Source organism: Uloborus diversus, chromosome 9, assembly GCF_026930045.1.
Source record: "Uloborus diversus isolate 005 chromosome 9, Udiv.v.3.1, whole genome shotgun sequence".
Taxonomy (NCBI): Eukaryota; Metazoa; Arthropoda; class Arachnida; order Araneae; family Uloboridae; genus Uloborus; species Uloborus diversus.
The window spans coordinates 117,433,799-117,459,263 of NC_072739.1; the positions used below are offsets into that span (position 1 = coordinate 117,433,799).

The 25,465-nt window shown below is 31.6% G+C and overlaps 1 protein-coding gene across 1 annotated transcript in view; it reads left to right on the top strand.

Annotated features, from left to right (window-relative positions):
- The window catches only part of LOC129230455 (uncharacterized), a 192,830-nt gene that overhangs the window by 161,857 nt on the left and 5,508 nt on the right, over positions 1-25,465 (top strand). The window contains exons 12-18 of the mRNA XM_054864853.1: positions 917-1,039; positions 3,366-3,460; positions 5,872-5,996; positions 15,774-16,045; positions 18,479-18,548; positions 21,251-21,464; positions 23,597-23,748. Of these exons, the coding sequence (XP_054720828.1) occupies positions 917-1,039; positions 3,366-3,460; positions 5,872-5,996; positions 15,774-16,045; positions 18,479-18,548; positions 21,251-21,464; positions 23,597-23,748 (1,051 nt within the window). The remainder of the gene's footprint in view (positions 1-916; positions 1,040-3,365; positions 3,461-5,871; positions 5,997-15,773; positions 16,046-18,478; positions 18,549-21,250; positions 21,465-23,596; positions 23,749-25,465) is intronic.

Below are 25,465 nucleotides of genomic sequence, written 5' to 3' on the forward strand. Positions count from 1 at the left end.
ATGATTTGTTTTGCATTCAGTTTTTAGTAATAATTTTAATTCGTAGTAATATTTGTAATTCTATGTTTTACAATTATGTTTTCGTTCTTGTTATACTATGGAACAGCATCAAACCAAAAGAAATCTCCCAAATTTTATTGTCTATGTGTGTGTGTACGTGCTCGAGTTTTTTTTTTTTTTTTTTTTTTTTTTTTTTGCTTGTTACTTATTACCTACTACCTTAGGGGTTCACCAACTTCTTTAAGGACTATATTTGAAAAAATTATTTTCAAATAAAAAAGATCCGACTTCAAAAAATAAAGAGGAACGAAAAAGAAAGAAATAATTGGTCATACTTACATACGATTTCCAACCAAAACGTATAAATAAAATTTCTTTTAGAATTCCAATACAAAAATAAACTTAACACCCAATTATAAAATAAACATTAATTTTAATTACTATACGATGAGTTATTTTAATACTTAACTAATTATATACGATCTCTTAATTTTTAATAACCATTTGAAGTCGGGGCCTCCTATAAACTACTACCTAGCGTAACTAAGTAAGTTTAGTTTTAGAAACTTTCGCGTTTTGTTAAATTAGTTTTTAACTCATTATTTGGTGGATTGTCAGTAACGTTATATAGTAGTTTATAGGAGTCGGTTAAAAATAGGATTCCAGGTTTCCCAATGAATTCAAACGTGCAGGAGGTAATACTTCCTGCGCACTTTTAAAATCATTGGGAGACCTGGAATCTCCATTTTTTAAATATCAACCATGAAGTGGCCACTACTGAAGCACTAGTCACTACTGGTGTGTTTACCATACTTCGTTCTATCCATTAAATTTTTAATGGGTCAAAAGTATCTAAATTGTACTTAGTGCTGAGGATGCACAAACAAATAGCACGACTAAATGAATGTCTTTTCAGGTCGAAGAGTTTTACAAGCAAGTATTACAAACGTAACAGTTGCTAATTTATCGGACCCAGTCATGTACATTATGCCATCACCTATTAACGTTAGAGTGTTCTGCGGATATTGGAAGGAAAATGGTAAGTGAATGCTTACTTTTACTATACAAATTTTGCTTACAGGCACAAAAAAAAGATCATCCAAATCAATTTATTGGATGAAATAATTAGTTTTGATCTTCTAGCATTCATGAAGATACATAATTACACTCGGAAATGTGTCAATGACTCAAAAAGGCTAAATATTTAAATATTTTATCTATCTCTGCATAATTTAAAATAAGATGACTCTAAACTCTATTTTATTTTCCCTTAATTAAAAAGGAAAATATAACTGTCAAACTGGAGGCAATGAAAACACGGCAAATATCAATGAAAACAATCCCAAGAATAACCTTCTAGTAAATATTTCTCTCCCATCAAGGAGGATCAAGTCATTTTCAGAAAATAAATCGTTTCGAAACAGAATTTTTATGTTTTGTAATTTAGTGTTTTAAAAATAGTGTCAGTAGAAGAATCAATTTTCCAAATTTTTGTTAGAAACCTTAGATTTTGCTATGTAAGTAAATATTCAGCAGGCAATAATAGAAAAAAAAACATATTAATGGGAAAATAAACTAATAAATTAGAAATTCATTTTAAATCCTTTCTTCTCTTCCGAACTCTCTTTTCCTTTTCCTTCATTATAAAGGAAAATATAAATGTCAAACTGGAGACAAATGGAGAAAAGGGAAATATCAATGAAAACAATCTGGAAATATTGGCTTCTAATAAATGTTTTTTTCCCATCAAAGAGGATCAAGAAGTTGCCAGAAAAGAAATCGTATCCAGAGTTCCATGAAAAGGCAGCGGATACAAAACCCCCATCCAGTGACGTAATCCCCCTGTTAAGACCAAACAATCTGATCAAGATTGCCGCCATAAGTACAAGATAATCTTCATCAGGTCCTTTCTTTTCATTGCTGTTAATTTCTTGGTATGTTTCGATGACATTACATCTCGCTTTTGTGGAATTTGATTTTGGAAAGAAAAAGAAAGATATATTGAGCACACAAAAATATCTTTCTCGAAATATAATCGATAGAGTATTTTTGGTTCCTAGGTATTAAACTTTATTAGTTACTAATTGCATAAAACATGACACATTTTGTGCGGAAGAAAGAAAAAGTTTGTTAAAGTTATATTTTTCACACCTGTCTATTCAAGTATTACTTGGTAAAGAAGCAGACAAGATTAATGTGATCAATTAATTTTCCTTTAACATTCTGCAAAACACTGCAGATACAGTGTGTGTTGCAATTATCTCGGGAGGTTAAAGGGCTCATTAAAATAAATATATTACAAATGCAGCAACAACATTGGCTTTACTGAAGAAAGAAAATGTACAAGTTTTGTTTCCCAGGTGTTTCATGTGTGTACCTTTCGTAATGTATCAAGATATCAAGTCTAATTCTTATTTCACTCACTGTAATATATCGCGATGTAAATGGTAGCAAACACGGTAGTGATCTGTTGGCAAAAAAATCTTTTAAATCGCGTGGTACATATAGGGCAAGAACACACGATCATTTATATAGCCCCATAAAAATAAAAAAAAAACTCATGTAATGAGGGCACACCATCCTGTTGGAATACAAACTGCCATTCGTTGTGATATGTTACAGCGAGTGAAACAAGAATTAGACGAGATATCTGCTGCATTACAAAAGGTTCATCTATCGAACACATGGGAAACAAAACTTTTGATTTCTTTCTCCAGTAAAGTCAACGGTGTTGTTGTATGTTTATATTAATACGCCATCCAAACACACCAGAATTTTTACACACCCTATATGTTAGTAAGCTTCACTGTGATAAGAAAACATGCAGGGTAATGAAAGGCAAAGTGTGTGATTGTTTCTAATAACTTGAAAATCATTTCGATGGCCACCTCCATCATCCATGGTTTTTAGTTGCAATCCTCCCCCATTCCCCCCCTTTAAATGTGCTATTTATGATCAGATGAAATGGAAAACGTAGTATGAAGCTCTCCACTACCGGAAATGTTTCAAGAGTGAAGTTCTAATAATGTAATATAAAAATTCCTTTTGTGGGGGAAGAAATACGAGTCATGGGGAAAAGAGGCTCTCTTCTAGGGAGAGGCAGTTGCCCCTCCCTACCCCCCCCCCCCCCCCTTTCTCTGGTTACGCCCATAGTCACCGTGGTTTAGTATGCATCAGTAAAGTTGGATTAATTGGAAATGAAAAATACATAAAACAGAAAGAGAACAAAAAGATTTTTCAAAACTCGTCTTAGATGCATTAAAAATCTTCAGTAACTGGTTTTATATATTAGGAAACAATTGAGCCAAAATATTTGTCTGCACACTTTTTTTATATGTACTTTTAACAAGAGATTTCCGTTTTAGAAAGAGTCTGGTCAACCGATGGATTAATAACGAATCAGAGTGGAAATTCAACAATATGTCTTTCTTCTCACATGACAGCATTTTCCTTGTTGCTGGTAAGTGCATGGTTTTTATTTGATTATGAAATTGGAGCTTCTATTTCTCCCTTTCTTGTCCCCTAATTTTTATTTTGAGTTGGCACACATCTGTGAACACAAAGTTAATCTAAACTAACAAAAAATACTCTAAGCACTTTTTTATTTCCGATGCAACCCCCTTCCTTTCTCCCTCCTGCCAAGAACAGTACCTCTAGGCTTATGCCTAGTGCTCGTAATACCAATGTACCTAATACCAGTATTTCGAGCTATTTTGCAATTTCGTAACACCGGTGTTAGCTGAGGTAAAAACCGGTACTTACAGTATTAGCTACAAATAATAGATAGTTTTTAATCAAAGAGTTTTCAATTACACTTATTAGATGTCTACTGATATTTTAAATGTGCATTTCTTTTTCGATGATACAGTATCAAATTTTAAAAATGTGGCTTCACACACAAGAGCACGTATTAATAGAATATCAATGAATGCAAAATGATATTTTCATCTGTGCCGGTGTAATGAATTGCATTTCGTGCGTTTAGGTGCACCATGTTTTGTTTCTTCTACTTCGTCGACCACTAACTTGCTTTTTAGTAAAAGTTAATTTCAAATATGTTTACAAACGCATTTGTGTAATGATTTTTTTTTTTTTTTTTTTGCTTTTTTTTTTTTTTTTTTGTATTGTTACATATGGTAATTACACTTAAGGTACATCAAAGTAAGAGGGACATCACTGTCTGGGCAGTTACAGTGGTGGTAAAACAATTGCATCACCCGCTAAATCCAAATATTTTTAGCATTTATAAGTAGTCATTAATTATTTAACGGTTCTTGCAGCATATAACACGAGTTGACACCGGTACATGACGCAAGCTATTGCGTAAGATTGCGTCATCCTTCCAACTGTATGAAAAAAACCAGTTGAACGTTCGACGCATTTATTTATGATCTGTACTTATGAGTTGCAGTATGTCGAAATACGTTCAACTGACACCACAAAGGAAGAGTGTTGCCGTTGCATTTGACAAAGAAGTATTGTCGTCACGTTCCATAGCAAAAGATAAACTGTTCGCAATCGACAGTTGTTCGACTACTAAATAAACTAAAGAGCATCGGAAGCACATTCATAAAGAGTGGCATCGGTCGTCCACGAATATCCAATGCAGCGCAGGACAGGTATTTGATACGACTCAATCTTCGGAACAGACAATCATCTTCCACAGACCTTAGAACAGCATGGGAAAACGAATCGGGTGTTCACGCTTCCACGTCTACTGTATGAAAACGACTGTGTGGTGCGGGTTTGGGCACGTCGACCACAAAAGAAGCCATTGTTGACCAAAAAAAATGAGAAAACAGCGTCTAGACTGAGCAAAAGCTCACCAAGGGTGGACTGTCGATCAATGGAAATCAATTATGTTTTTGGACGAGTCCAAATTCAATCTGCATGGGTCCGACGAACATCAGACAGACGCCGTAAAAGAGAGGAATATCATCCCTACTGCATTCAACACACAGTCAAGCATTTCGTATCTCAGAGATTTGGGGATGTATTTCTGATCAAAGAGTTGGTGGGCTTCTATAAATCCGATCGAAAATTGTTGGAATAGAATGGGTGTAGACTTGCAAAACTCCGGGAATCAATTATTCGTGTCTGGCACCATGAACTCAGTAGAGAATACATTTAATCACTCATCCGTTCTAAGCCCCGTAGATGTCAAGCTATCATTAAAGTTAGAGACGGACCAACAAAATATTAGGTTATATTTTATGATGTTCAAACATTTCCATGTTACTTTTGTTTATTTTGAACAGAAAGAGTGTTACAATTAAAACCTCTACTTACTTTTTCGTCGTCCACTTGGCAACGTGGATGCACTTCACAATGTACTTGTTACAGTTTTGACCATGTATTTCCATATATAAAATAAACAATTATTGGATTCCTACTGTTCCGACTAAATATGAATGTTCACATACATTCATCTTTAGTAGGTCGACCAAAACTTCTCACATATCCCATTGTTGTGAAAATGCGAGGGTGATGCAATTTTTTTTACCAGCACTGTACTTAAAGACTACATTAGGAATATGATGGTTATGATATGAAGCTAATGCGCAGTACTACTTTAAAAATAAATGTCAAAAAATATGACGATTGCTGAAAATATGAGTTTTTAAAACAATTTAAGCTTTAGTTAAGCTATCTATTCATAATTTAGAAAACATGAAAAGAAATAAACAACTACGATGACCTGATTCTTCGAAACTTCATTAAGCTGTTTTTAAGGAATCACCAGTTAAAGTGAAAATGAATGAATTAATAAATAAAGTACCTAAAAGATTTTCCTTTCATTTGAATCTTCCCATTATTTAAGTCCAGTATTTGAAAGTATTATCTGTATATAACCGTTGTTTCATCTTCTAGGATCCAACACCGAACGAAGGAATCTCTTCGGATCATTTACTCACTTTGTCGATTATTTCTTACATCGGCTGTGGACTCTCGATGCTGGGATTATTGCTTACAATTGTGACCTACTCAATGTTTAGGTAAGCTTTTTAAAAAGAAACTTAAAAGAAACTTTTTTTAATCATTTGTGCAAAAAAAAATCGTATTGCTGAAACCTTAAGCAATTATCTCACATGCCGCCAAATTTTGGCGCTAAAGATAAAGCAAACAAACGGGAAGAAACACGGGTATGTTTCTAACAAGGCCGTTGCTATGCGCGTTGCTATAAAAAAATAATAAATAAACAAATAAAAACCGTAAACACACACACGGAATCCTCGTACGAATAGGAGTTGAGCGATATTTATTTGATGGCTTTTTTGACAATTAAATGCTTTTAATATTTTTTTTAGTGATTTTAAGTTATATATAATTCACAAGTATACTAGGGTAAGCCGAAAAAAGGAAATTTTTGATGAGCAACTTCTAATACCAAAAAAAATGATGTATTGCCATCCTAAACATGGGAAAATTAATTTTAAAAAAATAATATTTATGTCTTCAGATCGCGTATTGGCAGCAAAGTTTGAAGAAAAAGGCAAATAATGGTACATTTTCAAATAATTTTATAAAAATTCAAAAGTTCAAAATTTTTGGTCCAATCCCGTTTAAATACTTCCTTTTAATAGTCTTTTAATATATCTTTGAAAATATTTATATTCCTTTATAGTTTTTAGTACGCGCATAGGCCGCAAATTTACGTGAATTCAATCAAAAATCGACCTACATATTTAGCTTACTTTGTATATTGCAGTATTTCTTCTTTCAGATCCCAGTTATGAATATTTTTTACAGTAAATGTGCACTATACAGTTTTTTTCTGTAACTGCAATTATATTATGTTGCACTAGCAAACCAGAACCCACCCCAGGTTGGTGGTTGCACTTTGTGTTCCACCTTGCCATACCCAAGAAGAATGGTTATTAACAAGACTAATACATTTGTAAAGTAACCTAATAACTATTTGGTTTTAAACAAGTTTCTACATTTCGATCAAGGTTTGAAGTTGGACTTGTTTGTAGAAGTAAATATTATTAACTTAGAAAGAACTCGGTTGGAAGAAATCGAAGTTTTACAAAGTGACTTAAAAAGCGAGCAAAAGTATTTGATGCATATTGTTAATGTAATAATTACAGAAAGGAAAATATGACTTAGATCTCGTTCCACAAAACTAAGACGTTTTAGACATTAGCTTTCGTTAAAGTGTGCTAATGGAGTGCTGGAGCTGTATAATACTTAAACTTAACTACTAGTGGAATAAAGGCACTCTTAAAGAATATCTTTAAAAATTATGCTTCTCTGGTTTGATATATAATTAAAATTTTAAAGAAAAGGACAAACTTCCATGAAGCATGGACCTGTACACTTATTTAAAGTAACAAAATCTACAAGTCAGATGCGTGATAATCTTCCAAACATCGTGGGTTCAAAGAAATGCTTAATTTGTTATTTTTGAGAAGTTGTTATCGGTTATGGCAATGCACTAAAGGCGAAATGTAAAGGATTTGGGTTGCAGTATGGTATCAATGCAACGCAAAAGACTACCAATCAAGAAGCACTTCTATAGCTATAAGATAATTCCTTGAAATTAAGATTTGAAGCTTCGAACTACAGCAGTTAGTTGACAGGTCAACGTGTTTACTTCCTCTGCTCCAGTTAGGATGTGAAAAACAAGAATATTTTATCCTTTCTAGAAAGTAGAAACTATACATTTGCTTAAGTATGTATTCTTAAAATTCGCATGTCACACACGGGAAGTGGAATGGATTGTGGAACTGTTCAGTGAATCTGCAGAAATTCATTTGAGGTACTAAGACGCAAGAGATGGTTCTATATGAAAACCTTTATACTTTTCAAACATCAGTGCCAAAACTGAGTCGGGAGTTCAACTTCTCACCTTGATCTAAACGTAGTAACTTGTTTAAACCCAAATAGTTATTATGAAAGTTACTTTACAAATGTATAAGTATTGTCAATAAGTCCAGTTTTCTTTGGAATTGCAGGGGGGAACACAAAATGCAACCACCTACTTGGGGTGGGTTCTGGATTGTTAATGCAATGCAATCTGACTGCGATGAGGTGGCCCCGGGTTCGAATCCCGGCTCGGACATGGATGTACTTTATCTCTCCTGTCCTTGTCTTTCCTTTGTGTGAATGTGTTGTTATGATGTGAATGGTTGCTTACCCTATAAACGGGTTCCTATGGCATGTGTGTACTGTGGAAGTCGGACTTCACACCAAATTACGGTACAGTTGGAAAAGTAAGCCCCGAATTGTTAGCCTAGCTGGTACAAGACAACAACAACAATGCAACGCAATATAATTGCAGTTCCAGCAAATAGCTATATAGCGCACATTTACTGTAAAAAATACATAACTGGGATCTAAAAGAATAGTGCAATATACAAAATAAGCTATAAACGTCGAATTTTGATTGATTTCACATAACTTTGCAGCTTATGTGCGAACTAAAAACTGTAAAGTAATGCAAATGTTTTCAAAGATAAATAAAAATAGTATTAAAAGGAGGCATTTAAATGGGATTAGAACAAAAGTTTTGAACATTTTGATTTTTATAAAAATATTTGAAAATAAACCATTTTTTACCTTTTTTTTTTTTTTTTCAAATTTTGCTGTAATGCGCGATTTGAACATAAATATTAATGATTTGAATAATTTCTCCATGTTTAGGATGGCAATATACAATTTTTTTTTGCTATTTGAAATAGCTTCTCGAAAATATCCTTTTTTGGCCCACCCTACTATATACCTCATTTGACGAGTATCGATAGTTTTTACACGTGAATCGGGTTAAAAATTCAGCAATACATCGACTTATAGAGTATACAATTGTTTTTTCCAGAGCTATACACTCTTCTTATAGTTATTTCTTTTCCTTTGGGGGGAGGGGGACAAGTCCGAGATTTCGAGATTTAAGAGGGTCAAGAGAGGCATGCCCCCTCTCCCGCCTTCGGAAAGTAACTGTATTTCTATAAATATGAACTTAATTTTTGCCGTTTTCGACACAACATACATTGACTGTATGCCTTTTGCGCGTGCTCTTCTAGAAAAGTTTGAAATATCATGCTTGGGGGGGGGGGGGGTAATTTTCTTGAAGTTTAGTGCGAAATTTATTTATTTATTTTTTTTTCATTAATTTATTTTTTGATGAAGAGGAGTATTTTTAATTAAATTGTAGGCATTATTTTCTTTAGGAGAAGACGAGAGGTCATGTCAGCCTAGTCAGATACTATGGAGGGGAGGGGGGAGGAAATTTTTCAATTTGTTCCAGTAATAATGCATATTTGAATAAAACTACATTCCTTCGGGGAAAGTTAGAATTGCGTTTTTTTCGAATTGTCACGAGTATTTAAATTTTCTTTGTTTTTTGTATTCGGAGGGAGGAGGATTTTTACTTTACTCTACTTGTTATGGATACTTTATCAATATACATAAATATATAGGGGGAAAAGGGGCCCTTGTGAGCACGGACCAGATGTGAATATGGTATGTTTTACTATGATCACTTCACTTCAACAATCTGGAAAATTTCTCAAATAATGACAGTACTAGTTGTACCTTTTGGACAAACATTTAGAGCAATGGGCCATTTTATGTTTCAGTAGTGACAACTTCTTTGTTTTAGCAGATGTTAAAAAAATTTTATATCTGTCTTCTTCACGTGAAAGTTTTTTCAAAACTAATTACTAATCTAAATCAAAGTATTACGAACCATTGTATGAACATTCAAGTAAATTTATGACAATGTCTAATTTTTTTACTAAATTAAAAATTCTTCATTTTTGCGAGTTAGCCCTAAAGTAGATGATGGGGCACTTGTGAACACAACATCTGGGGGCACAAGTGAACAGTTCCCATAGTCGCTCTCCGTAATATTATTATTAGTTTAGAATATTGTAAGTATTAAAAAAATGTGTAAATACTCAGCGTGTAAATTTATTGTTAATTGTTTTTAATATTATTAAATATTTATTTATTTATTTTTATTATTTTTATTATTTATTATTTTTTATTGCTAAATAGCTGATCAATAATTTAGCGATATATAATACTTACAGGAAATTAAAAGACAAAATATTTTCCGTTAATTAAAAACTGACGTTCAAAATCATTTTAAAATACATTATCACACAATGTATGGCGCTTAAAAGCAAAATATGTGTAGATTAACACTTACATAATAAAAAAAATCTTTGTATTATGCAATCATGTGTTTTTTTTTTTCTAGGTATTCCTGGCAACCTATGACATCACCACTATACGTGCAATAGTTACCATAACGTGGAGCATTTGGCACGTTTTCAAAAAATTTCGCCAAATTCAGCAAAATAATTGAAAACAAGCTCTTATCAGCTCATCAAATGGGGTCAAAAACAATATTGCTAAAGCTGAAAATGAAATATTTAACTTTAAAATTTACCAATTCATTAAACAAGACTTATAAATTCCATTATATCGAAAACTAATCCGCCAGAAACTAGGTTAAGCCAGTGGTTGGAAGTAGCGCGCTACAAGTAGCGACGCTACTGTAGTAGCTACATTTTTGAGTAGTTTGTAGTGTAGCGCACTGCAAACTAGTGAGTAGTTAACTACAAAAAATAGTAGTTTGTAGCGATTTCTGGAAACTACTTTTAAATAAACTGAAAACGAAAAAAAAAGGTTCAAACGAATTTGATTGGCTCAAATTTTACACAAGTACATCAGCGGATGCAATGAGAAATAAGACTCATAAAAATACGAGCTGACCTCAGGCATTTCATTTTGACGCCATACGTTCTATCTGTTTGACGCCATTAGTTTTTTTGCCGTTGTAATTTTCATATTTCACCAATATTCATATTGCAAAAAACACGTATTTTCGCGAAAATAAAGATATCGGTGATTTCGCCAATTGAAAATTTGGTGAATTTTATATGAACTGACCGAAGATTAAAAAACAAAAATATTTTAGCAGGCTTAAATTTTTGACAGTAATTACCAAATAAAAAGAAGCTACAGTCGAGTCCCGACTTACGCGAGGGATGCGTTCCAAGACTCCTCGCGTAAGTTGAAATTTCGCGTTGTAGAGAAATGTTACGTCTACAATTTTTTTATAAACACAACAAATTCTTTTAGACACTGTGAAACACCCCCTTAAACTGCTTTAAAGTATTCCTCAACTATACATTAGTTTCTTACACAAAGAACTGAACTTTTACTGTTTTAAAAAAAAAAAAAAAGTCATTTTATTCAACATAAAATACTTAAAGTTGCACAAAATGAATACTCAATGGGAGGGAAAGACATAAAATAAAACAACACGGCACGCACAGTAAGTAGTAATAATAAAATGCTGCACTATAACACTGAACAATAGATACAGTAATAATATTCATGAGTTGAAAAATAAAGATAGTGATGATTTATGCTCCTTTCTTTTTCAATAAATTTTTAAATACGGTTGCTTCGCCTTGTCTTTTATAACGTTTCCATTTTATGAGAACACCCTCTTTTCCTGAACTCTTTAATCCACAGTACAAGAGCAGCTTTCATTTTCATAAAACATATTTACTTTGCTTAGACACTACTCTGCAATTCAATACTGAAACTAAGTTCTGAAGTCTAAGTTCTGATGTTTTGATTTTTAATTGTACTTATGAAAGATTCACTCATATTTATTTTCGTGCTACCGTCGACGTTTTGTAGTTGTTCAAGCATATCTAGAATCTTAACCGTTTTTTTTTTGGCAGGAACTTGTTCTTCCTATCTTCAAACTTTGGTTGAAACAGCGCAACGAAGGCGTCATTCTATTTCATCAACTTTAATAATTAGAATGAAAAAAAAAAGAAAGAAAAGAAAAATGCCGAGTGGTTATTTGAGCAATAACAATGCGATACGTAGAGTAGTTTGGTGTGAGAACTTTCGCTGTCGTCAGTGATGCTAAAGGGATGTAATAACATTCGCGAAATCAATATTTAGTAGCCAATAACGAAGCCGATACCCGATACTTCCTTCCAAAAAAAAATCGTGTTGTCGACGAGAAATTCGCGTTAGCTCTAAAATTCTTTAAACGGGCTAAACTCGCGTTATAGCCCTTTCGCGTAAGTCGGATCGCGCTGTATAGGGAGTCGACTGTACTTGAAATGTTACTGTTCATTAATAATTCATTATTAATTCATTCTAAATACTGTTCTGGATGACTTACAATAAATACGAGCATTACAGTGTGTGAGAGTATGATAACGGACATTTTTCTTAATGTCTTCTGATGAGCTAATTTATCAATCTTTTTTGTTCAATTCACTTACGGTGTGTGTGTGTGTGTGTATCAGGATCCCCCCCCCCCCCAAAAAAAAAATCGAAAGTTCATTTTTCAAGTCGCACACTCTCTTATATTTTATCCTTTTACATCCAAAAAAAAATCATGTAATTTGAGCAACGGCAGCAAGTGCCGATTATGTCTGAAAGTGTGAATCAGCATCTGTGTAATGCTAGGCCAAATTGAAATAAAATGTTTTTTTAGAAACTCAAAATTTCTGTTGATGAAACGTTCCTCCTATACCCACATATGCACCACAAAAACATTTATTCAAATTAAAAACCATTTAGATATCCCACACGTGCCTAACATTTATAATTTTCTTCAAAAAATTAAGTTTTTGATACATATTTTCAGAAATGTAAGATTTTACGAAATTTTCAAGCTAAAAAATATAAACAGTAAAGTAGAAAAGTAGGTAATTAGCGTTAAATAGAAATGTTTGTTTTTCTGCAATTTTTAAGTCTCCCACATAGTACTCAAAGATCTGGTTTTTTTTCCAGGTTGAGTTAAATTTTTCATTTAAAATATATTATTTTTTTTTATTCGTTTGTAATCGTTGATCTGTAAATGTATTCGTTATTAATTTTTGAACTTGATATTCTATTTAAATTTATATGTAACTTTTTAAAAGATAACTGAAAAAAAATCAATTTTTTAAATAAAATTATAAATTTTAGGTCAAGTGTGGCATATTTAAATGTTTTTTAATTTGAATAAATGTTCTTGTGGTACATGTGGGGTGTTGTGTACAGGGGCAACGTTTCCCAACAGAAATTTTGAGTTTCTAAAAAACTTTTTTTTTTTTTTTTTTTTTTTGCGATTTGGCCTAGCATACAAGTATTGTTTTACACTTTCAGGTGCAAGTCGGCACGGGTTGCCCTTGTGCAAATTGTATGAAACTTATTTTCACGATTGTTTTGACGCAAGAGTGTATGCGACTTGAAAAATTGACTTTCATTTTTTGAGGGACAGCCTATTGTGTATGCTTTTTATTTGCTTATTTTTTTGGAAAGTAGCGACTACATTTCAAAAGTAGTTTGTAGTTACTACATTTTGAAAAAAGTAGTTGTAGCTGTAGTTAACTACATTTGTAACAAAGTAGTTGTAGTTGTAGTTCGCTACAAAAGAAATGCAGTTTTTCCAACCACTGGGTTAAGCCATTTAAAACAAAATAATGGCGTCTTTTCCATTTTAAAAGCATTGTTTTCTGAAAAAGCATGCTTAAAAACACGGGATCTAACAATTTTTTAAATAACTTGAACCAAAGTACATCATTTGTGACGTCATAAAGACCTCGCTTTTTTCAAGATCGGACATTTAGAAAAATTAATAAAAAATTAAGCGTTGGGAAATGAAATTTTTTTCTTGCTCCATGTTATTTATGTATTATTATTACTTTTTTGCTTAGTCTATCAACTTCAGTGACTAAAAGTAGTAGTTTTGACTGAAGGAAACAGTCCCATTATGTCAAGTTATTTTCAGTTAAAGCTACGTCGCGTCGTGGCTTATTTCAAATCTTTATGGCTGTTTTTCACATTATTTATTTTAACCCATGTTTGGTCAAAGATATATAAAAACTACTTATTTGGCGATATCATCCCTTATTATTATTAATATTTTTTTATTATTATTTTGTTTGTTTGTTTTTTTTTTTTTTCTTTCAAAGAACGTTTAGATAACATACACTTCGAAGCAAGACAAAAAAAATTCCTTATTAATGAAAAAAACTTAAAAACTAAAAAAAAGAGCAATGTAAACTATTTGGCGGTTCTATGCCCTGCAATATAATGAGGTTGTTTCCTTCAGTCAAAAATACTACTTTTAGTCAGTGGTAGAATAAGCAAAAAAAAAAAAAAAAAACATGGGCCCAAAAAATCCTTTTATTTTCTCAGCCATTAATTTTGAATTATTATTATTTTTTTTAAATGTCTGATTTTTTTTAGCAAAATGTTTCAACGTGTGACGTCATAAGTGATGAAAGCCATTTTAATCGGAGCGCGTGGTTGTCTTTTCTGGCAAGAGATCGCCTTTTAATGATTTTTCCACCTTGTAAGCTACAAAAAAATATTCATTTAACGAAGTTTGAGTGTCCTGAAGCTTTATTCTAGGAACCCTAGCGATTTGCTCACTTGTGACGTCAGCAACGAAAACAACTGCTGAATATCTTTTAAGATTATTTTTTAAGAGAGAAAATAAGTCAAAATTAAGAAAAAAAAAGTAACTTAACCTATGTTTTTGACCATGCTCTTTCAAAAAAAAATATTTTTGAAAAATAGGGAACAACCCAATTATATATATATATCGTCTGCTAGACTCGTTTGCATCACAATTATGTTTGCAACTGCGGTGGTTGCGCAGGAAGATGGGAACTGTGCACTAAAACTCGTAGTCCTTATAATACGCAGTAGAGTTCAGGCATAATAAAGAGAAAAAGTTCTGTACGGGTTCAGCTAGGGATTAAGTATATCATGAAATAACTAGACACATTTGAAGTGTATAAAATTATTGAGTTGTGTGATTTGACGAAAGTTCTTTGAACCGAGTCTAGCTACTTTTTATTGTAGTCAATTTTGAAGCTGCTCCGAAATAGCTGCTTTGAAATGACTAAGTCAAAAAAAATTAATTTTCTGCTGAAAAATCCAAAACTTTTGTCACTGTGCACATATGTTTAGTTCAAGAACATTCAGTTTAATAACACTTACAACTAAATAGAATTATTTCATTTCATTTTCTTTATTTAATTATTTATTTTTATTTATTTATTATTTATTTTATTTATTTTATTTTATTTTTTATTTCTTTATTTATTTATTTTTACTATTTTTTGTTTTATTGAATGAATTTGTTTGGCCTTTTTTTTAACTATCCAAAAATACTAACTCACTTAATGAAAAGATTTACAAAAAATTACTTTCTTTGGGAAAAATATGGATGAATAAGCTCGATGAATTTATTCGCTCTTTCCCGTTATAAAATGTATCAGCTACCTTATCTTCTAGAACCAGTTGGTGGAAAACAACAACGTGTGGGAAAAAAATTGAAATCTAGTTGAATTTGTGGTGCTGCCATCTATCAGTCGGTACGAAAACAAATTCGTTAATAGGAAAAATATTTTGAATACTTACATAACCTATTTCAATATGTGATATATTTATTAGTCAAAACATTTTTACAAAAGAAGAATAAATAATCAGATATGATCTACAAATGTTGTATTTCATTAGAGTTATCGTAAAAAATGAAACGGTTTGACTTAGAATTACGAAATTGTAACGAAATTTATTTAATTCTTATTAGCCAAATACAAACCAATAATTACCAATATTGGTATGCTTCTTAGTAAATGCTTGCTTTTAGCATCATATGGAAGGAACCGTAGTTTAATATGCGCAAAGTTTTGTACGGTAAAACTTTAAAAGTAAAATAACTTCGAATTTTTCTTAGTTTCTTTTCGTGCTATTCACAAATAATCCATCGTGTCCAATTTAATTTTTAGGTGTCTGAATCGAGACCACCCGGGACAAATACTTCTCCATCTATGCATCTCGATGCTGCTGATGAATCTCGTGTTTGTGATTGGTTCACAACGAGGACGAGCCCTAGGCGGCGTCGACGTCTGCGTCTCTGTGGCTGTACTCGTCCATTATTTCCTGCTTTCGACGCTGGCCTGGATGTGCGTCGAAGCCGTCAATATGTACCAACTACTGGTGCATGTATTTGCATCTTCGGAGTCTCATTTTATGCTGAAAAGAGCTATATTAGCTTGGGGTGAGTATTCATTATTCCTTACTCAAGTCAAAATATGATTTTCCCCAAAAAATAGTATATTAATTTTAATGCCTAAGCTAACTCAAATATCCTGAACTGCTGACGCTTAATTTACTGAAATTTGCGCAATTTTTAGCAAAAGTTCTAATATGGACATGAAGAATTGAATGTAAAAATAATTCGGTAGATAAGTATTGCAATAATGAACAATAACTCATTTTTTACCACCAAAATATTGGACAGAAATCACCAAAATATGTGCATAATAGCATTCAATGTTGTCAAAAAACATAAATGATGAAGCTTCAACCAGGGACGGATACAGACTAGCATTTTTCCATCTTGTATGCAACTATTAAGTTATGATTACGTTATGAATGCATGGATAAAATTGTTGACGATTTATAGGAGGGTCATGACCCCCATGCCCATCACTTGTACCAGCTCCTGGCTTCAACATACACAATTTAATAGGTCAGAGCTTACAAAAATGCACTTAATGAATATGTATACTACGTTATGTATAACTTTAAAAAATAATAATAATAATTTTCATAATGAAGCCGTTTTTTCATAGTCTAGCTCTGACAAGTTGTCTCCCGATTGGCTGAACATTAAAATTTTTCATTTGTAAAAATAGGGGTGAGAAAAGCCGGTTGGGGTTACCGATTGTGATTATTGACGTTGAAAAATCTACTTTTTTCTCCTCTTTCAACCTTTACATAAATGAGCTCGTCCAAAGTCAAGCATCTTTTTATCAGAACCAGGCTTTATTCGCCGCTTGTTTAACAGCCAAGCTCAATTGCCGATTGTTCACTTTTTAAAGCTTAGTGTTCCTTTAAATAAGCAAGGGGCTTAGTGTTCCTTTAAATAAGCAAGGGGCTTAGTGTTCCTTTAAAGAAGCTTTTGCATGAAAGGTATCACTAAAGATTGCACATGGTAATAATAGATCCATCAATAGCTCTTTTTATACCGCTACGTTTCCGTTAAAAAAATCATATTCAATATCCATTGTTTCTTTCCGACTAACTTTCAAATCAGATTCATTGACACATAGATTTAAGTCATTAATACATATTTAGAAGCACTTATCAGCGAGATACTCTACAAAGAGACTACCCAATAGTGTGTCACGACTTTGAAATACGTTGCAAAACAAATTTCATTCGTTAAATATATGCTATTCTGGTAATTGTCATCAACTTATGTCGACTAAAATTGCTCCACAAAATAACGTTTAAAGTGCGTATAGAATGGAGTAGAGACTTCAAAGTGATTGGTGAATGAAACAAGTTACGATAGGTAATAAATTTCTGAGATTGGCAAAATAACTTTTAAAGTACGTGTAGAGTACTTGCTAGTAGAAACTTTAACTGGTTGGTGAGTGAATGAAAAATGTTGCAATGCGTAATAATTCTCTGAGATTGGCAAGCTATAAGTAGCTGAAGGTTGGAGTCCTTCTGGTTATTTATTTGTTTACTTTATTTTTTTTTATTTTTCTTAAAATATTTTTTAATGGAAAAGAATTTTTATAAAAGTTGAGGAGGCATAATATATCCATCATATTTTGAGCAATAATTATTCAGAAAATTATTTCATCAAAATTTTCTTTGTTTTTCACATAGTATTAATGTTTCTCCCCTCAAGGTTTAACTTTCAGTACATTCTTCTTACAGTTTGAATAATTGACATTTTCTATTTCAATATTCCATATTTATTGAATGCAAGTTGCCTTACCTGAAGCACAGAATAGGATGCTTGCATCAATATCAATTGAAACTAATTTTCGGCTGAAAATTCACGAGGGTGAAACCTTTATCCAAGCATTTTCATTTAGCAAAGGAAGAGAATTTTTATACAATTTAATAACATTAAATGGTCTGTTTTTTCTCATACAAATGCTTTTGCAAGTGAAGAAAAAGCAAACTTCCAATTTTAGCCTATTGTTTTCGTTGTTTGATTTTGTTTTTCGTTTGCATAAAATATTAGTTATCTACAAGTTATTTCGAATCATAAATCTTTATTACATTAAAATGAAAATAGAATTCAAAAAATATTTTGATTTTGCATCAATTCAAATATTTAGTTTCGTATTCGTGGAGTATACAGTTGACAGAATTTGATTTTAATTAGACATGACTTGCCATGAAATTGAGAAGTTTTCTTTGTAAATTTGCATTTAAGATAGGCTTTTTTGTTAGTAAACAGTTATTTAATCATAGTTTTAGAGTGCCTTAAATTTAAATATAACACAACTTATGATGCGCATTTTTATACGCACATTCATTCGATTGTGGTATTTGATTTGATGGATTTAAAAAAAAAAAAAAAAATCAGTGTGCGTTTACAGTATTGTCGCTAAAAGTGCAGAGATTTACAGAAATTACCCTTCAAAAATGAGTTGTATGTTTCATAATGTCTTTTTATTTCTAGGTATTCCATTCATAATTGTTGGTATTACTGTACTGATGGATTGGGAGGTTTATTACAATCAAAATGAATAGTAAGTAGAAATATTTACAACTTGAAATATTTTACTATATCAAAATGTTTTTCTGTTCCAAAACTGATTATGCAAAATAAATTTCATTAATTATGGAAAACTCAACTTTAAACGCAGTTTGAGAATAATAAATTTAATATTAAACTAGCTACTAAAAAGTAGTTCAAATTTTTAAATTGAAAGGTTTCAAATGTTTCAAAATAAAATGAACAAATGTAAAACTCTATGGATATTAAGTTTAAAAAAAACGATTTGGAAAATTCCGTCATTCTTTTTAAAATACAAATGCAAACATGCTCTTTTAATAATACCACCTTGATCTTGCTGAAGAAAACTAGATGGCAGCACCAGATCAGTTACAGAACTGTCCAATAGATGGCAGCATTATTCTACGTTTGTGTTCTTTCCCAAACCTCTGTTTCAGCTAAATAACTGCTTCTTTTCCACTGAACGAAAAATATATAAAAATATTTGAAAACAAGGCACTAGGGTATGACTGAAAATTTTCTACATTTTTAGATTCTTATTTCGCCAAATCTGAAATGTTACTGTTCCGAAATTTTTGTTTTAATTGCGATAGCTAGGTTAAAACATAAAAGAAATATAATATATTCAAGAAAATAATTTAGTTTCACATTAAGAAAATGAAATTGTTAAAATTTTTGAAAAAGGTTTTAAATTACTTTAAGAATGCATCCTTTTGCATTGGTATGCGAAAAGAGCACTTTTATTGCATTATATTTTTTCTCCTTTGTTTCAATCTGAGACACATGCAGCGTGCTTAATATACATAAAACTAAATCGAAATTGAAAACATACATGCATTTCAAAGTTAAAAATTTAAAAGAGAGTTAGTTAAAACCCTTCCACATATTAATATTAAAATCTCCCGAACTTTTTAAAATAATATTGTTGAACATAACCTTTTTCGTCAATTTTTCAATAAGATAGGAAAACATAAATGTAGGGAAGTATTAATGTCCTTGCTGTATGATGTGTGTTTAAGTTCATAAACCACTTTTGAAATAATGCAAAAAAAAAAAAAAAAAAAAAAAGGAACACAGAAAGGAAAGAATAGGGGAAGGGGAGAGAGAGAGGGAAAAAAGGGCAGTTTTTTAAGTGCACGAGGAATAGAAAGCTATGCTGTGAATTTAAAGCGCCTTTACATTGCTAATTAGGCATCAACCAGCATATATAGAATCATTTAAAAATATCTGAAATTACGCAATGCAGGAAAAAAAAACCTCTTTTAAACGCTTCTGACATAATTTTTGCTGATTCTTATGTAAAATGACCCACTCAATCCAAATATGACCAACGTTTTCCCAGATCACTCTCCACGTTTTAGAAATGGCGTTCCCAATTTGTTTTTTAATTTTCGACAATTTTATAGAAAATATTTTTATTTCGAGGGAAAGGGAGCATTATATTAGCCATTAACACTCTTCTTAGAGGCTAGATAGGTGCAAAGTTCAAAAGCATAGACATTTGAGACAAGTTGGATTAAGTCAACTAATCCAATTTCCTTCGTTTAGCCTCTATATTAGAGGCAAGATAGGTGCAAAGTTCAAAAGCATAGACATTTGGGACAAGTTGGATTAAGTCCATAGGGGAATTCCCCGCAAAAATATTTTAAAAATCATCAAAACAAATCTTTTTTCCGGTTGTTTGTTTTACAATTTTTTCACTTAATTTTTTGGCATAAGGCGAGAGTACACAACTCACAAACCACAAGTACGCAAGCGTTTTCACTTTGTAAAATTGTTTTACAATTTTTTGGAAGCATCGCATGTTTCATAGCCAGAATCGCATCGCATATTTTCATTAAAGAGCCTTTCCGTATTATTCAACTTACATTCCCAGATATAATTATGAGTGAAAATGAACTTAGGTATACTTATGAAGTATCATTAATATATTTAAATTTCTGGGGATGCACCGACTACATTGTTTATCCCTTCTTGATATAGTGTAAAACAATGGGGGAAGTGCTCTCCCAGAAATATAAAAGTCCTCTTATAGAGAATTCACTGATCGAGTAACGGGGACGTCGCCAACAATGAAACTCGCGCCATCACATGATAATTTGATGATATTTTTTTGAAATGTTTGACATGCAGGAAAATGCTTTATTTTGACGAGGCTGAACTGGATCCGGTATCTTAACTGTTTTACTGGAAAAACCGTGCGATTTCAGGGGAATGAAGAAACGAAAAAGGGGTCAACAATCAACGCTATCTACTGGAGTTTAGGGTTCATCCACTAGATTTAAAGTTACAATTTCAACTATCAAATATTTCCTTCTTTGTGAATTTTCTATACTAGCCAAGTAACGAATGTACATTCAAATAAACTGCAAAATACGAATCCTATGCAACTAATTAGTCATATGTTCATTGCTACTATGTACCTGTTAACCTGGTATGTTTGGCAATATAGTGAGAAAAGAGGCCATGTCAGCCTAATGGGAAACTAGAGGCCCATTAGGCCAAACCTTGATGAGTCCCGGTTTGGAGTCCAAGCAGCATAATTTTTTAAAGTTTTATACGGGCTGCAACCACAGTCACAAGGGACTCCGCCTTGGCTCTCGGCGGCACTGAATATAATCAGCAGTATGACGGGCAATTTTCTAGTATTTTAATACTATAAATAATTCGCTGATATTTTATCAAAAAGTTCAACAACTTAACATTTTTCCCCAGTTGCATGCTGTCTGCTGCCAATCCATATGTGTATTACATCAGCTTTCTGGGTCCTTCGTGCCTCATTCTGTTCGTGAACCTAACCGTATTCCTGATGGTAACGCGAGTCCTGTTCACGCCAAGAAACGTGTCCGCAAAGAAGCCTCCCCAGTGCAGCAAGAAAGAAAAGTTTTTAGTCACGACTGCGCAAGTGAAAGGGGCTTTTACTGTCATGGTAAGCAAATACGACTTGGTTTAAGGGAAGTTACTACGGTAAAACCTTTGAAAACTGTTTTTTTAGTTTTTATATGTTCAAAAAATTCAAATAAAGTGTTTTTAAACGGCACCAAATTTATAGTTCTAAGAACCTAAATTTAAATATTAATGGGGAACAAATGTATTAAAACGCACGGACTATTTTAGTTTCAAATGCGATTTTCTCAAAACTTTAATTTTTAAAATTCACATTCTATTTACTAGAAATCTACTTCACGTAAAACTTTGAAATTTTCATCACCTTGTTTTAAATGTTTATAATTAAACTGAAATGATAGTTTTACTTTAGAATTCAAACCTTTTCCTAAACAGATGTTTTATGGTCAAAAACGGTCTGTTGTTTCATTTAAAAAAGTTAATATTGGTTAAAATTTAACAATTTGGGAAATAAACAGAATTGCTTTAAAAGCTTGTCAGTAGACCTTTCGATATCTCTTGAAAACACAGTGAAAATTATAAATTTGCAGCATTAAAATTTTTTGAACAAAAAGTACATAGTTTTGCAATTTAACCTTTCGCGCATACCTTGTACCGAAGCCCCTAACAATGCAAACACTTGATTTTTAAAATAAAATAGTTGATTTCTGGAGCTATTTTTGTGCTACCTTATATTTGGAATTATCCCGAGTAAGCATACCTTATCCTACTTTAATTGGAAAAGAATAGATAAATTTATTGGTTTAAGCTTGTACCATCAAATGATCCTCATCCGATAATTCTCAATTTAATTCTGCGCTCAGTATTCCTACTTCAATCTTAATCATGTTTATTGTTAGCAAAAATAAAAACTATCCCATTCTCTGTGCTAGTACCCTAACTTAGAAATTTAGTTTTAAAAAAAACTTTTAATAAATTCCATCTAGTTTGCAGTAATCAGTGCACATTATGCGCCGGTACTGTGTCGATGGAACAGTTCGGAATGTTTTGCATATATTGTTTTTTCTCCCCCAATCCCAATGAAGCAACCATTCGTGCTATCAATGGATAAAGTTCTAATGTTTAAAAAGAAAAGAGAGAGAAACTAACTTTCTCTTGCGTGCAGATATTTTATTACGTTAAAATTTTAAAATAAATGCAACGTGGCCGCACATAAATTAAATAAATAAATAAAATAGGCAAACCGGTTTCGAGTGCATTCGTCCCCCTTCGTCAGTGCATAGCTGAGAAATATTATTGTTATGTTATCACGGTATTTATTATTCTTAGGCTTAATTGATGAGTTAAAGTGTATTTTTTATTGACGAAAAGAACCGAAAAGAATAAATAACGTCCAAGTATGATTCTTATTTTTTAAATACGACGAAAAATTTTCACTCACATTCTATCTATACTTTCAAAAAAGTTTAAAAAAATGTTAAGTAATTTGTATCCGCAAGTCAACAACATATTCTTTTGTTCTTTGATTTTTGTTCTTTTACGTTCACAAATTTCAATATTGGTATAATATACATGTGTCCCTCGTATAACACGGTACTTTTACAACACGGTTTCGATATTACACGGTAACAAATTTGCGATTATTATAACACGGTTTCGATATTACACGGTACGAAACTTGATTTTAATACTTCATGGTTTTGATATAACTCAAAAGCTTTATTTATAAAAGATGGAATTTCATTTTTTTAAATACATTCTGTTAATCGTTGATAACTCTAATAAGTTTTTACTTTTTTTTATGAAACTTGGTTTCGATATATCACGGTACACATCCCTTGATTTACATTATTTCTAATTCTCGTATAACACGTTTTCGATATAACACGGGGAACAAGGTTTCGATATAACACGATACATCTTATATATATAACCTGATTTTTCTCATGCACATACATAATTAGTATTACAGATAAGTAAAAATTTTATTTTTAAAATGTCTCGTGCAACACGGTTTCGATAGTACACGGAACGAATTAACCGTGCTATACGAGGGACACACCTGTAACAGTCTTTTGAGATTTAAATACGATTTGAAAATTAGAAGTTTAGATCGATGACATAAAGTGCAATATTGATTTATATTTTCAAAAGCATTTTGCTTTAGTAATTTTTTGTAAATATGGTACTTTCATCTTGAGGTTTTTCCCCTAGGTTTTACTTGGAGTGTCATGGGTTTTTGGAGCTTTTGCAGTGGGTGAAGCTAGATTGGTGTTTCAGTATATTTTCTGTATTTCCAACTCCTTGCAAGGATTTTTAATTTTTCTCGTCAGATGTCTTCAGTATCCTGAGGCTAAAAGTGCTTGGTATGTACTCTTAAAAATCAGCATAGTAGTCTTACTTTTAATTATAAAAAAAAAATGTTTAAAAATATTTCGATTTTTAAAACTTATATATATATATATATATATATATATATATATATATATATATATATATATATATATATATATATATATATATATATATATATATATATATATATATATATATATATATATATATATTTTTTCTTAAGTATTAATTTTTAGTTACTTAGCGATGTTATTTTTTTTAATTATAAAGGCATATGTGTCTGCACACCTACGTGGACATACAAATTGGAAACCTTTTTGGGCCTCACGTTCAGTTTTTTCAAGAAAAATGATATTTAAGTATTAAGATTAATTTTTGTTAGGACGATTAAAGATTAAGATTAGTTGTTGTACGTTGAGTAATGACATAGTTGAGACTACGTAATGTAATGACTATGTTGAGTAAAGACATAGCAAACGAGAATAGACAAATTAAATTTTGTGTTCGTTTTTGTGTCGGGCCTCACGTTCAGTTTTTTCAAGAAAAATGATATTTAAGTATTAAGATTAATTTTTGTTAGGACGATTAAAGATTAAGATTAGTTGTTGTACGTTGAGTAATGACATAGTTGAGACTACGTAATGTAATGACTATGTTGAGTAAAGACATAGCAAACGAGAATAGAGAAATTAAATTTTGTGTTCGTTTTGAAGACATGACTATGAAGAAGGCTAAAACATGATAATAGATTTAAAACGAGGAGTTGAATGCAAGATTTCAGTACTTTCTTATCATTTAATCTTAAATAACAAAAAGAGACGCATCTCTCTTTAATCTACAGCTACAAAAAAAATAAATGACTTTGAAATTTAAAAATGCTAAGATAAAATTGCTCCAATGTTTTTATTTTTTTTATTTAACTTTTCTCTGGTGGTTTTTTTTTTCTATTCTTATTTGAGCGATTTTAGGAAATTTTAAATTAGAAAAGGATTGTGTTTCCACTAAAAGTTTGACTAAACACCTTAGTCTTTTCTTAATACTTTCCTTGTATTAATGCTCACGTTAATAAAAAGTTGTCGCATTTTTCTGCAAAGGACAACGTTAATTATTATCAAACGAAGTGGTTGTGTTATAATATTTTGCTTTTGTTCATAAGAAGACTTATGTAGACCTGAAAAGATTAACCAACGTAAAATATTTCTCTACTACATTTGAAAAGGATCGAAGAGAACTGAAATTATATTCTAAAAAACAATGCGTCTAGTTTTCATTTCTCTTTCAATTATCCTATACAAAATTTCCAAAAGAAATAATAAAAATATTAATTAAAAATATCATTAAAAATATTTATAGGTCATTACGTAATCACAACTTTAAAAACCTTTTAGTCAAAATATTGCTAAATCAAAATATTGCTTTTTGATATTTTTTCATTATTTAGAGGTTGTCAAAAGAGTTAAAAGTTTTCACTTTGAATTGAAATTCTGAGCAAGCGAGTGATTTTATAAATATATAAGTGTGTGTGTGTGTGTGTGTGTAATTAAGCATTTCCTTCCTCTTCAATAATGTTAATTCGCAACCCGAACCTTAAATTAAAAATTCAAAAATGTCTTGCGTTTTCGAAGCTTAACAAAATTTAGAAATCTGGACATTTTAACAAACACAAAACCTCGCTCAAAGCGTTAAAGTCTCATTTTATTTAAAATTTTAATATTGATGAGACAAAAT